General features: G+C 36.6%; 1 protein-coding gene and 1 pseudogene across 10 annotated transcripts in view; one reads left to right on the forward strand and one right to left on the reverse strand.

Annotated features, from left to right (window-relative positions):
- ADGRL3 (adhesion G protein-coupled receptor L3) overlaps positions 1 to 13,450 on the forward strand; it is a 945,437-nt gene that overhangs the window by 872,628 nt on the left and 59,359 nt on the right. For 5 of the 9 annotated variants that reach the window (XM_013964661.2, XM_013964654.2, XM_018049500.1 and 2 more), the window contains one exon: positions 12,794 to 12,820. The exons of the other annotated variants lie outside the window; for them this stretch is intronic. In XM_013964661.2, coding sequence (XP_013820115.1) covers positions 12,794 to 12,820 — 27 coding nt within the window. The remainder of the gene's footprint in view (positions 1 to 12,793; positions 12,821 to 13,450) is intronic. 9 annotated transcript variants of the gene reach the window in all.
- Positions 1,405 to 2,983, reverse strand: LOC102188391 (annotated as a pseudogene). Its single transcript, XR_001918198.1, has one exon. The product of XR_001918198.1 is annotated as an elongation factor 1-alpha 1 pseudogene (transcript).

A 13,450-nucleotide genomic window follows, 5' to 3' on the forward strand; every position in this document is an offset into this window, starting at 1 on the left:
GCCCTTTGGCCTAACGTGTGATTGATTTAAGAACTGTTATTTTGGTATTTGGAGTTTGTATACCTTTAAAGTTTGATTTATGTGCATATTTGCTTAAATTTTCTATACCATTTCTCAATGTTTTTTTGTTGACATAATTTTTAGATTATATTCAGATTTCTAGTTATAAATATATTTAAGGGCTATAACATCTCACAGAGCTTCTGTGTTAGAAGCAGACTTGCAGTAGAGATTGTGGGTCATTACCTAGGTCTACTCATTATTCAAGAAACTAGTTGAGGCATAGACTATTCTTTTCTTGGTTGCATTCAACTCTATAAAGATCGTAGTAAGACACTCCAGTATTCTTGACTGGAGGATTCCACAGACAGAGGAGCCTGGAGGGCTACAATCTATGGGGTCACAGAGAGTCTGACACAACTGAAGCGACTGAGCATGCACGCATGCAAGATTATGTCATTCATTGTGAAAGTGAGTAAACTAGGCCTAATGAAAGTTACATCACTTGACCAACATTAAATAAGACTTGTCTGTATCCTATTGTGTTTCAAGGTCTGCCTTGGTTCTGTTTATTAGAATCTTTAGTAAATACCAGCATGTTTAAAGTACACAGTTGTACTTTTTTTATGTTTTAGTTGTTCTACAAGCAGCTAATAATAAAGTGTTTATTCACAGATAGGCTATGATGAATGTTTCTCTTGCAAGTTGTTGAAATGAGAGGTGATGATACCATATGGTATGAGAAAGATATAACAATTCAACGTGTCAAAATGCATTTGGCAAGAATATCTAAAAGTTATCAATTTTTCTCTCTTATTTTACTTAACTTAAAAGTTTTTATATCTTCTAAATAGAAAAAAGAAACCTTGAAAGTATGTTATACATTCTTTAAAGTACTTCCTCTCCTTGCATTCCAATGATCAAGCTTATCAGCTTGAAAAACATTGATCCTTAAATAATGAGCCAGGAAACATGATTCTATCTGTAAGTTTTAAAAAATAAAAGATGTCAATTTGTTGCCATTATTTTAAGATCTTGAGATATTTCTATCACATACTAGAACTACAGTTTTCAAGGATTACAAGACAAAATCATTAGTAAGAAATGCAAACTTCTCTTTATATAATTTGTCATTTACTTTATCCTATTCAGAGTTTCAAGTTTTCAAAAAATCATGAGGAACTATGAAATTCAATTTTATAACAGATATCGTAATGAATTTTCATGAACATTTCACTTATAATTTTATGTTGTTTATATCTTTTTTTTTTCTCATTAAACTTTTTTTAATGCGTCTCAAATTCTGTGACAGATTTTTGGTCAAGTTGTTTTCATTAAAAAGTACTGATTTTAAAAACTAATAACTTAAACTGCCACACACAAAACATATGGTCCACAAAAACATTCTCCTTTCCTTCTGAAGGTTTTACGATGCATTGTTATCATTAACCAGTCTTTTACTATTAAACTTAAATGGCCAATTGAGACAAACAGTTCTGAGACCATTCTTTCACCACTGATTAAGACTGGGGTGGCAGATATTGGGGATAATATTCATTTAGCCTTCTGAGCTTTCTGGGCAGACTTGGTGACCTTGCCAGCTCCAGCTGCCTTCTCGTCCACTGCTTTGATGACACCCACAGCGACTGTCTGTCTCATGTCACGCACAGCAAAACGGCCCAGGGGAGGATAATCAGAGAAGCTCTCGACACACGTAGGCTTGCCAGGAACCATATCAACGATGGCAGCATCACCAGATTTCAAGAATTTAGGGCCATCTTCCAGCTCTTTCCCAGAACAACGATCAATCTTCTCCTTCAGCTCAGCAAACTTGCAAGCAATGTGAGCTGTGTGACTATCCAGCACAGGTGCATATCCAGCACTGATTTGGCCTGGATGTTTCAAAATAATCACCTCAGCTGTGAAGCCAGCAGCTTCCATGGGTGGAGCATTTTTGCCGTCACCAGCTACATTGCCACGACGGACATCTTTGACAGACACGTTCTTGACATTGAAGCCCACATTGTCCCCAGGAAGGGCTTCACTCAGTGCTTCACGGTGCATTTCTACAGACTTCACTTCAGTTGTTACATTGACTGGAGCAGAGGTGACCACCATGCCAGGTTTGGGAACACCAGTCTCCACACGACCCACAGGGACAGTACCAATACCACCAATTTTATAGACATCCTGGAGAGGCAAACGCAAGGGTTTGTCAGTTGGGCGAGTTGGTGGCAGGATGCAATCCAGAGCTTCAAGCAGGGTGGTTCCACTGGCATTGCCGTCCTTAAGGGTGGCTTTCCATCCCTTGAACCATGGCGGGTTAGCACTTGGCTCCAGCATGTTGTCACCATTCCAGCCAGAAATCGGCACAAATGCTACTGTGTCGGGGTTGTAGTCAATTTTCTTAATGTAGGTGCTGACTTCCTTAACAATTTCCTCGTATCTCTTCTGGCTATAGGGTGGCTCAGTAGAATCCATTTTGTTAACGCCAACAATTAGTTGTTTCACACCCAGGGTGTGAGCCAGAAGGGCATGCTCACGGGTCTGCCCGTTCTTGGAGATACCGGCGTCAAATTCACCAACACCAGCAGCAACAATCAGGACAGCACAGTCAGCCTGGGATGTGCCTGTAATCATGTTTTTGATGAAGTCTCTGTGTCCTGGGGCACCAATGATGGTAACATAGTACTTGCTGGTCTCAAATTTCCACAGGGAGATATCAATGGTAATACCACGCTCACGTTCAGCTTTCAGTTTGTCCAAGACCCAGGCATATTTGAAGGAGCCCTTTCCCATCTTAGCAGCCTCCTTCTCGAACTTTTCAATTGTTCTCTTGTCGATCCCGCCACATTTGTAGATCAGATGGCCAGTTGTGGTAGACTTCCCTGAATCTATGTGCCCAATGACAACGATGTTGATGTGGGTCTTCTCCTTTCTCATTTTGGCTTAGGTTTAACGGTGGTTTTCACGACATCTGTGTCTTGGCGGCAAACCCATTGCGAAAAAGCTGTTGTTTATATCTTACTTGATGATCAAAGGATTACATTTAGTGAAATATTGCAGTTATTAGTATACTTTTTGACACTGAAGATACAATATATTTATCAATTAAATTTGGATTTCTCATGTAATACAAAGAACTATTGGTTTCTATTTTAATGTTCATTAGGAATCTGGATATATACTCCAGTTCAAATGAAAATGTAGAATTTCATAGCATATACTAAGCCTAAAGAAATCCAGAATAAAACATCAAATAGACTGAGGCTTTCTCAATCTAAATATTGATTTCAGAAAAAGGCAGTGATTCTCCCTTGCTCTTTGGATTTCTAGTTAATATATGAATTTCCAAAACACTTAAAAGAAAAACACTTTTTTTCCCTGTAGATCTTTTTTTGAGGTCAGAAGGTCAATACATAACAGCAAATGTAATAACAAATATGTGTATGGTACTTTTGTATATTAAAATTATATGTTGTTGAGTAATTTTTTACCTATTAAATAAAAGGAGCTTTTTGGAACTTTTTTGGTACACACAACAGCCCTATGAACAAAGATCTATACTTACACACATTTCAAAGATGAAGACTGTGAAGGTCAGAGTAGATGAATAATGTGCCCAATGTTGTAAAATTCTCATCTAAGTGCAGGCAGATTGATTCACAGATCAGTGCTTTCAGTTACTAAGATACACTATATTTCATGTATTAATATTGATAATCAAACAATGATCTTATTTGCTTCCAATGTGATTCCAAAATTTTATATCTTAACTGCACATGCAGGTTTGTGCTTAGTTGCTCAGTCATGTCCAACTCTTTACAATTCCATGAACTGTAGCCTGCCAGCCTACTCTGTCCGTGAGACTTGCCAGGCAAGAATACTGGAGTGGGTTGCCTTTTCCTTCACCAGGAAATCTCCCAGACTCAGGGATCTCCTGCATTGCAGGAGGATTCTTTACTGTCTAAACCACCAGGGGGAAGAAGCATCTTATTTTCATGGAAACTACCAATTCATTTTTATAAGTTTTCATAAATTCATTTTTATAAACCTACTAATTCGTTTTATAAATCTGATAGATGGAGATATTAAAGTGTGATAATTTAAAAAAAGGAAAAAAAATAAAGTGTGATAATTTTTTGCTGTTTGTGTCCAATATACTAATTCATTATTCATTCTCATAATTGATGTGTCTAATGTCTTTCATATAAGTTAGCTCTTTGACCATATTGCACTGAGTTATAAGAATTTGTATAGGATTGAGTTTGGAGATAATATAATTAAAGTTTTATTATTCATTTATTTAATATTTATTAATCCTGATTTATTATATACTCAATTCTTCCTAATTTCAGACTTACCCAATTTATCAGGAGTGTGAAATTCTCTGATTCACAATTTAGTATTGGTGTTTACTCTCCTCAACTCTGCAATATTATTGTAAGGACATTGAGGGATAGGAATTAAAATGTTTATGATGTATTCAAAACCATTTATTTGCTTTATTTGGTTCATATCACTCTCTTTTAATATTTTTATATAAGCAAGTGTAAAAATATAGCTTTTAGTAGTAATATATTAATAGTAATAAAATCCACAGTTGAAATAATATCTATTTATAAATTTTATATTCATTATATAATTTTCATATTTTTCAAAGGACTTTAATATCTTTAATGTTAACTAATTTAAACATATGACCATGATGAAACATTGTTTATATTTTACTTGAAAATATTGAATTACATTCTAAATTATTTTTCCTTTTAATCTTCCTATACTGGTTAAAAAAAGATAATGGAATAATAATTCTCGGATGGTATTGTCCCAGTAATATAAAGTATATGTGAAATAAACATGTATTTTCCTTCATTTTCCTTCACACCAAACCTTACCCATTCTACTATTTTTTTTAAAAAAGAAAAAAAAATTCTGTGTATCTAATATAATGAAGAGGAAATTTTAAAACTAGTTAAACAATTAATCTTCTCTTTATCTTGAAGTTTAGGTAATATGTCCTTTAAAAATTTCATTAAAAATAATATTCTATTTTGAAGTGTTAAAGTCAGAGAAAGAATGTCGTATAACTAAATTGATTCATTATATTGTTTCTGTCCATTTGTCATCTGTCTATACTGATGTATTATATTACGAGACTTTTGGCAAACCACTCCAGTATTCTTGCCTGGAAGATCCCATGGACAGAGGAGCCTGGAGGGCTGCAGTCCATGGGGTCACAAGACTCAAACAAGACTTAGCAACTAAACCACAATTATAGCGTTAATTTATAAGTTAATGTTTTGGTTATGAAATCTTTTGAAGATGTATTTCTCTTTTTTTAGCTAAGCTTCTAGGGGGCTAGATTTTAATAGCCTTTTTTGTTCTTTGGAATTGTTGGAGAAGGAAATGGCAACCCATTCCAGTACTCTTGCCTGGAAAATCCCATGGACAGAGAAGCCTGGTAGACTACAGTCCATGGGATCGCAATAATTGTTATAGACTATATAAACATATGCATAAGTATTTTCAATCTATGTGCATACATGCTAAGTCGCTTCAGTAATGTTCAACTCTTTGTGACCCTATGGACTATAGCCTGCTAGCCTCCTCTTTCCATGGGATTCTCCAGGCAAGAATACTGGAGTGGGTTGCCATGTTCTTATCCAGGGGATCTTCCTGAACCTGGGATCGAACCCATGTGTCTTATGTCTCCTACATTAGCAGGAGGGACTTCCCTGGTGGCTTTCACGGTAAAGAATCTGCCTACAATGTGGGAGACCCGAGCTCAGTCCCTGGGTTGCGAAGATCTCCTGGAGAAGAAAATGGGAACCCTCTCCAGTATTCTTGCCTGGAAAATCCTATGGACAGAGGAGCCTCGTAGGCTATAGTCCATGGGGTCGCAAAGAGTCGGACATGACTGAGCGACTTCACTTTTCACTTTTCTTTACCACTAGCACCCCTAAAAATTCTCTACCATAGAGGCCCCTAAGAATTCTGAACTTTATTCTAAAGATCACTCTTAAAGATAATATTATGACCTTAATATTTAAAATTTTGAATTTTAAATGTAAGGATAAAATGATAAATGTCTGATAAAAGGAAAATGTACTTACTAAGAAAAATGGATATTTTTTCTTATTTGTACCTTGAAAACTACATATGTTTTATTTCATTTTCCATGTCACAACTTGTAAATTCTAAGATAACTTGTAAGTTCCTATTAACATCACCAAGAACATCTTAAGCCCTTGTGTCCATATTTTCATAAAACCTTAAAATAATTACCGTAAAATTGTTTCAGTCTTACAACTTGGGATGAATTTTTGTATCAGTGGACTTTCATTGGTGAATCAGAATGAAAATTGTTCAGCTTTAGAAACTAGCTATTTAGATTTTTTTTAATAAAAAGTGAATCAATAACATATATCTTTGTCACCATAACAGGTGGCAATATTATCATCAATTTAATTTAGATTTGATGGAAAGACATTCTGAAACTAGATTCTTTAAGCCAGTAGAATATCTGACAAAATGATGGAAAATAACTGACATATTATAGATAAATTTTAGTGATATTTAGATTTCAAACTATTGTATATTATTCATGTCATACTGGAGGTAAAATTAATGAATAGTTCTTTGTCATTAGCATGAATTTCTATATTGCATGTGAACTAGGGATTCTTATAGCTAAAACCTGCTTTAGTAATTATTGCACAGGCTAAGGCACAAAATTACTCTATAGTAGCTTAAAATTACATTAGAGTATAGAAATAGGTGATCTAAATCTAAAAGGTGGCTCCCCATCAATAAGTTCGGTTCAGTTCAGTTCAGTCGCTCAGTCGTGTCCGACTCTTTGCAACCCCATGAATCGCAGCACGCCAGGCCTCCCTGTCCATCACCAAGCCCCAGAGTTCACTCAGACTCACATCCATCGAGTCCATGATGCCATCCAGCCATCTCATCCTCTGTCGTCCCCTTCTCCTCCTGCCCCCAATCCCTCCCAGCATCAGAGTCTTTTCCAATGAGTCAACTCTTCGCATGAGGTGGCCAAAGTACTGGAGTTTCAGCTTTAGCACCATTCCTTCCAAAGAAATCCCAGGGCTGATCTCCTTCAGAATGGACTGGTTGGATCTCCTTGCAGTCCAAGGGACTCTCAAGAGTCTTTTCCAACACCACAGTTCAAAAGCTTCAATTCTTCGGCACTCAGCCTTCTTCACAGTCCAACTCTCACATCCATACATGACTTGTGGAAAAACATAGTTTTAAATTGATGGGCCTTTCTTGGCAAAGTAATGTCTCTGCTTTTAATATGCTGTCAACAACTGTCATAACTTTTCTTCCAAGGAGCAAGCATCTTTTAATTTCATGGCTGCAGTCACCATCCGTAGTAACTTTGGAGCCCAAGAAAATAAAGTCTCTCACTGTTTCCATACTTTCCCTGTCTATTTGCCATTACGTGATGGGACCAATGCTATGATCTTCATTTTTTTGAATGTTGAATTTAAGCCAGCTTTTTCACTCTCCTCTTTCACTTTCATCAAGAGCCTCTCAAGTTCATCTTTGGTTTCTGCTATAAGGGTGGTGTTATCTCCATATATGAGGTTATTGATATTTCTCCTGGAAAACTTGATTCCAGCTTATGCTTCATCCAGCCCAGCATTTCTCATGATGTCCTCTGCATATAAGTTAAATAAGCAGAGTGACAACATATAGCCTTGACATCCACCTTTCCCATTTTGGAACCGTTCTGTTGTTCCACGTCTGGGTTCTGTTGCTTCTTGACCTGCATACAGATTTCTCAGAAGGCAGGTAAGGAGGTCTGGTATTCTCATCTCTTTAAGAATTTTCCACTGTTTGTTGCAATCTACACAGTAAAAGACTTTGGCATAGTCAATAAAGCAGAAATAAATCTTTCTGGAACTCTCTGGCTTTTTCTATGATACAATGGATATTGGCATTTTGATCTCTGGTTCCTCTGCCTTTCCTAAATCCAACTTGAACATCTGCTCAAGTTCTTGGTTCATATACTGTTGAAGCCTCACTGAGAATTTTCAGCATTACTTTGCTGTCATGGGAGATGAGTGCAGTTGTGTGGTCGTTTGAACATTCTTTGGCATTGCCTTTCTTTGGTATTGGAATGAAACCTAACCTTTTCCAGTCCTGTGGCCACTGCTGAGTTTTCCAAATTTCCTGACATATTGAGTGCAGCACTTTAACAGCATCATCTTTTAAGACTTGAAATATCTCACCTGGAATTCCATCACCTCCACTAGCTTTGCTCGTAGTGATGCTTCCTAAGGCCCACTTGACTTTGGACTCTAGGGTATCTGGCTGTAGGTGAGTGATAACAGCATCGTGGTTATCTAGGTCATGAAGATCTTTTTTTGTGCAGTTCTTCTGTGTATTCTTGTCACCGTTTCTTAATATCTTCTGCTTCTGTTAGGTCCATACCATTTCTGTCCTTTATTGTGCCCATCTTTGCATGATATGTTCCTTTGGTATCTCTAATTTTCTTGAAGAGCTCTCTAGTCTTTCCCATTCTATTGGTTTCTATTTCTATGCATTGATCACTAAGGAAGTCTTCTTATCTGTTTGCTATTCTTTGGAACTCTGCATTCAAATGGGTATATCTTTCCTTTCCTCCTTTGCCTTCGGCTTTTCTTCTTTTCTCAGCTATTTGTTAGGTCTCCTCAGACAACGGTTTTACCTTTTTGAATTTCTTTTTCTTGGGGATGGTCTTGATACCACCTCCTGAACAGTGTCAGGAACCTCTTTCCATAGTTCTTCAGGCCCTCTGTCTATCAGATCGAATCCCTTGAATCTGTTTGTCACTTCCACTGTATAATCATAGGGATTTGATTTAGGTCATGATTAAATGGTCTACTGGTTTTCTCTACTTTCTTCAATTTAAGTCTGAATTAGGCAATAAGGAGTTCATGATCTGAGCCACAGTCAGCTCCCAGTCTTGTTTTTACTGACTGTATAGAGCTTTCTATCTTTGGCTGCAAAGGATATAATCAATCTGATTTCGGTATTGACCATCTGGTGATGTCCATGTGTGGAGTCATCTCTTGTGTTGCTGGAATAGAGTGTTTGCTATGATCAGTGCATTCTCTTGGCAAAACTCTGTTAGCCTTAGCCCTGCTTCATTTTGTACTCCAACTGCAAACTTGCCTGTTACGCCAGGTATCTCTTGTTTTCCTACTTTTGCATTCTAGTTCCCTATGATGAAAAGGACATCATTTTTATGGACATCTTTTTTCTAGAAGGTCTTTAGGAGCTCATAGAAACATTCAACTTCAGCTTATTCTGCATTAGTTGTTGGGGCATAGACTTGGATTACTGTGATATTGAATATTTTGCCTTGGAAATGAACAGAGGTCATTCTGTCATTTTTGAGATTGCACCCAACTGCTGAATTTCAGACTCTTTTATTGACTGTGAGGGCTACTCCATTTCTTCTAAGGGATTCTTGCCCACAGTAGAAAATATAATGATCTTCTCAATTAAATTTGCCCATTCCAGTCCATTTTAGATCACTGATTCCTAAAATGTCAATGTTCACTCTTGTCTTCTCCTATTTGACCACTTCCAATTTACCTTGATTCATAGACCTAACAATCTGGGTTCCTATGTAATATTGTTCTTTACTGCATCAGACTTTTACTTCCATCACCAGTTCCATCTACAACTGGGCGTTATTTCCACTTTGGCTCTGTTTCTTCCTTCTTTCTGGAGTTATTTCTCTTATGATCTCAAGTAACATATTGGGCTGGAGAAGGAAATGGCAACCCACTCCAGTACTCTTGCCTTGAGAATCCCATGGAGGGAGGAGCCTGGTAGGCTACAGTCCATGGGGTCACAAAGAGTCGGACACAATTGAGTGACTTCACTCACTCACTCAACATATTGGGCACTTACTGACCTGGGGAGTTCATCTTTCAGTGCCCTATCTTTTTGCCTTTTGATACTGTTCATGGGGCTCTCAAGGCAAGAATACTGAAATGGGTTGCCATTCCCTTCTCCAGTAGACCACATTTTGTCAGAACATGACCCATTCATCTTGGGTGGCCCTACATGGCATGGCTCAAGTTTCATTGAATTAGGCAAGATTGTGGTCCGTGTGATTAGTTTGGTTAGTTTTCTGTGACTGTTTTTCATTTTGTCTGCCCTCTGATGAATTGCTCAGTAAATCATTAATCTAATTTCCTGTTAATGGGTAGGGCTGTGTTCCCTCCCTGTTGTTTGGCCTAAAGCCAAACTGTCAACCCATGCCTCCACTGGAGACTCCTGGACACTCTCAGGCAAGTCTGACTCAGTCTCTTGTGGGGACACTCCTCCTTTCTCCTGGCTCCTGTGTGTACAAGGTTTTGTTTGTGCCCTCCAAGAGTCTGTTTCTCCAGTCCTGTGGAAGTTCTATAATCAAATCCCTCCGGCCCCCATAGTCAAATTCCTTAGGGTTCTCCGTCCCTTTGCCAGATCCCCATTTGGGAATTCTGTTGTGGTTCCTAGAACTTTCTGAACAGTTCAAGAATTTCTGTGGTATAGTTTTTCTGCAGTTTGTGTGTAGCCAACTCTAAGTAAAATTGGAATTGAAATTGCAGTTTTTGCTACTGAGTATAGCAAGCAGCTGATCCCCAGAGTTGCCAACAAAAATCACAGAATAGCACCCTGATATCTCTCTTTTTTGGTATTTCTCATTAAGGCAGACATCTCACTCTAGCAATTATAGTCCAAGTTCTATATATGTATATGTGTGTGTGTGTGTGTGTGTAACATTTTTAGTGAGCCATAGTTGCTTTACAATGTTGTGTTAGCTTCTGCTATATAGCAAAGAGAATTAACTGTATATTGTTTTTGAAACATTTAGGTAGTTTAATATAATTTTGTATAGCATTTTTGTAGGTATCCCTACATGTTAACCTCTGTAACTTTCTTTACCTAATATTGTACTGTGTAAATTAAAATAGAGTCATTCTAATAATAAATTTAGCATCATAGGTGGAAAATGTTGATACCATGGAGATGCATATAGTAGAATAAATATCATGCTGTTATCTTCTGTAAGTTTTCAATATTAATATAAGTACAGGATTTTCTTTTTAGGCACAATTGATAAGTGTTAAATATGATCAATTCTTAGAAATTCTTCTCTTTATCTTTTTCCATATCCATGGCATTATTTAAATATTTCTTAGAATTTCATTTCCTGGCTAAAAACTCTCTTTGAATCTTCTAGTTCAGCACTGTCCAATAGAACTTTCTGTGATGACAGAAATGTTCTAGAACTGCCCTGTTCAATATGGTAGCTACTGAAGTTTCTAAGTATTTGTAATGTAACTAGTGTGACCAAAGGAAATGAATTTTAAACTTAATCTCCTTTTAATTAATTTAAATTTAAATATAAATAAACCCATGTGGCCAGTAACTCCATATTAGACATTATAGTTAGTCACTCCCTGCTCCATCTCCAAACTTATTTTCACCACATCTATTTTACAGCATAATATTTACTCCTGAAGCATCATCAAATGAATTTAACTGTTCAACATTTATTATTTTCTGTTATATTCTTTGGGGTGGTAAGAAACTCTGTATTTTTAGAATGAAAATGGTCTAATAGTAACCATGGATTATTTATCAAACAATATGTCAGGTACTATTCTGAGCACTTGATACATAATGTATCAGTTCATTATCACAGGAAACTTAACATTATAATTATCACCATTTTATAGATGTAAAAATTGGACACAACCACAGGTAAATTATTAATAATTTTTGCCTAATATCAAATAGCTAGTAAGTGACTAAGTTAGGATGTAAACCTCAGGCAAACTGGCTTCAAATCCCAGGCTGTCACTCTGTTCTTTCCTCTTTTATCATGCTGGAGAGTGAGTGGTTTGCTTTGTTCAAAATGCATCACAGTTGGAGCCTTTCTAAGAGCTTTACTTTGTATGCATGATATCAGAAACCATTGCCTCTGGCAAGAGGTAAGAGAATAGAGGACCGAGGTTTCTGTTTCTTTTCAGTCCTGTCACAGTTCACTGAGAAGCAACTATGTTAAAAAAAAAAAAAAAATCCAAAATATCCCCTAACTTATCTCTACTAATTTGGTGCTTGGATCTCATTTTATGTGGATGATACTAAATAGTACATATAAGTGATAATGGACAGGTGCTGTCTGTTTGCTCCTATTACTACAAAAGATTGTTCAAATTTTTTCTCAATGTACCATCAGAAATAATTTTAAAGTAGTCTTGTTGATTATTTTCAATGGGCTATAATGTTCTGATTTAACTCAGGTCAATCATCTGCAAGTTAAAATTACTCAGAAGTGTACTGTCCATAGTTAAGTAATCTCATCTACTAATATTATAGACTAAAGAGACCTTTAGGTGACATGAAATCTGTAATTTTAAGTATGCCCCCAAGCCTTTTCCAGGTTGCTCATAAGATTTCTCATTCTCTAGAGAAATGTGGTCTCTTAGAAATAAATGTCTCTGTCAAGTCACAAGTAATATGTGCACATGATGGAAAAAAAATGGAATTTTTTAGTCTCATAAGGGATATTGCAGTATTGTAAAATTGATTTTGTTCCTTGTTATTTAGGTTCTCATGGTCATTTTAGGATTTACCTTCTGGATATAAAGGGAAGATTATGATGCCTTCTAGGGAGGTGGGCGACAGAGGCCTTTGGGAACCAGGAGAATATTTTTCATATGAAATTCTTTGTCATAAAATGCTAATGTTGGTGTTCTTGTCTTTATGTCTATGCATTCTTTAGCTATGAGGATAACAGACCCTTCATCAAGTAAGAATGACCTGAATGGCTGATAAATTTCATTTATCAGTGTGGTCCCATGAACCAGCTGTCAGATCAGTACTGAAAAATCATTAGAGCTTCTGTCATTCACATTGAGGCAGAAGAGCAAACTGTGCAGGAAAATAATCAGGCATACAGCTTCTCTGCAGAATAAATATGCTGCAGGTGTATTGCCAGAAAAATTCTGCTTCACCTCTTTTAATTGGATATCACCTGAACTTAGTGCCACAGTAATAGCAACTTCATGTGGTACAGACTTGTTTTGCTTTTATTAGCTTTCTCCTTTCATTGTGATGTGCTCCTCCGTGCTGCATATGTCATCATTTCTGTTGCTTGTTCGGACATCATTCATCTAAAGCTATTTCATGATTTAGTGTTATTTCTTCAAATGATTTTCTGGATATGAAACTACCGAGTTACAAATGATACTAATGAAGTTCTTAGGCTAAATATCCAAAAGGAGGGGAAATACCTCCTTCAAAAATTAAATCTTGCATATGCGAAATAATCTCTTCCAAATTTGACACATATCTTGATTATCGATCATATCTTTAAAGCTTCTGAAACAAAGCTACAAGTCTGTACTAATCTAATAAAAATAAACGTAAATGTTAAGAT

Source organism: Capra hircus, chromosome 6 (genome assembly GCF_001704415.2).
Source record: "Capra hircus breed San Clemente chromosome 6, ASM170441v1, whole genome shotgun sequence".
NCBI classification, from domain to species: domain Eukaryota; kingdom Metazoa; phylum Chordata; class Mammalia; order Artiodactyla; family Bovidae; genus Capra; species Capra hircus.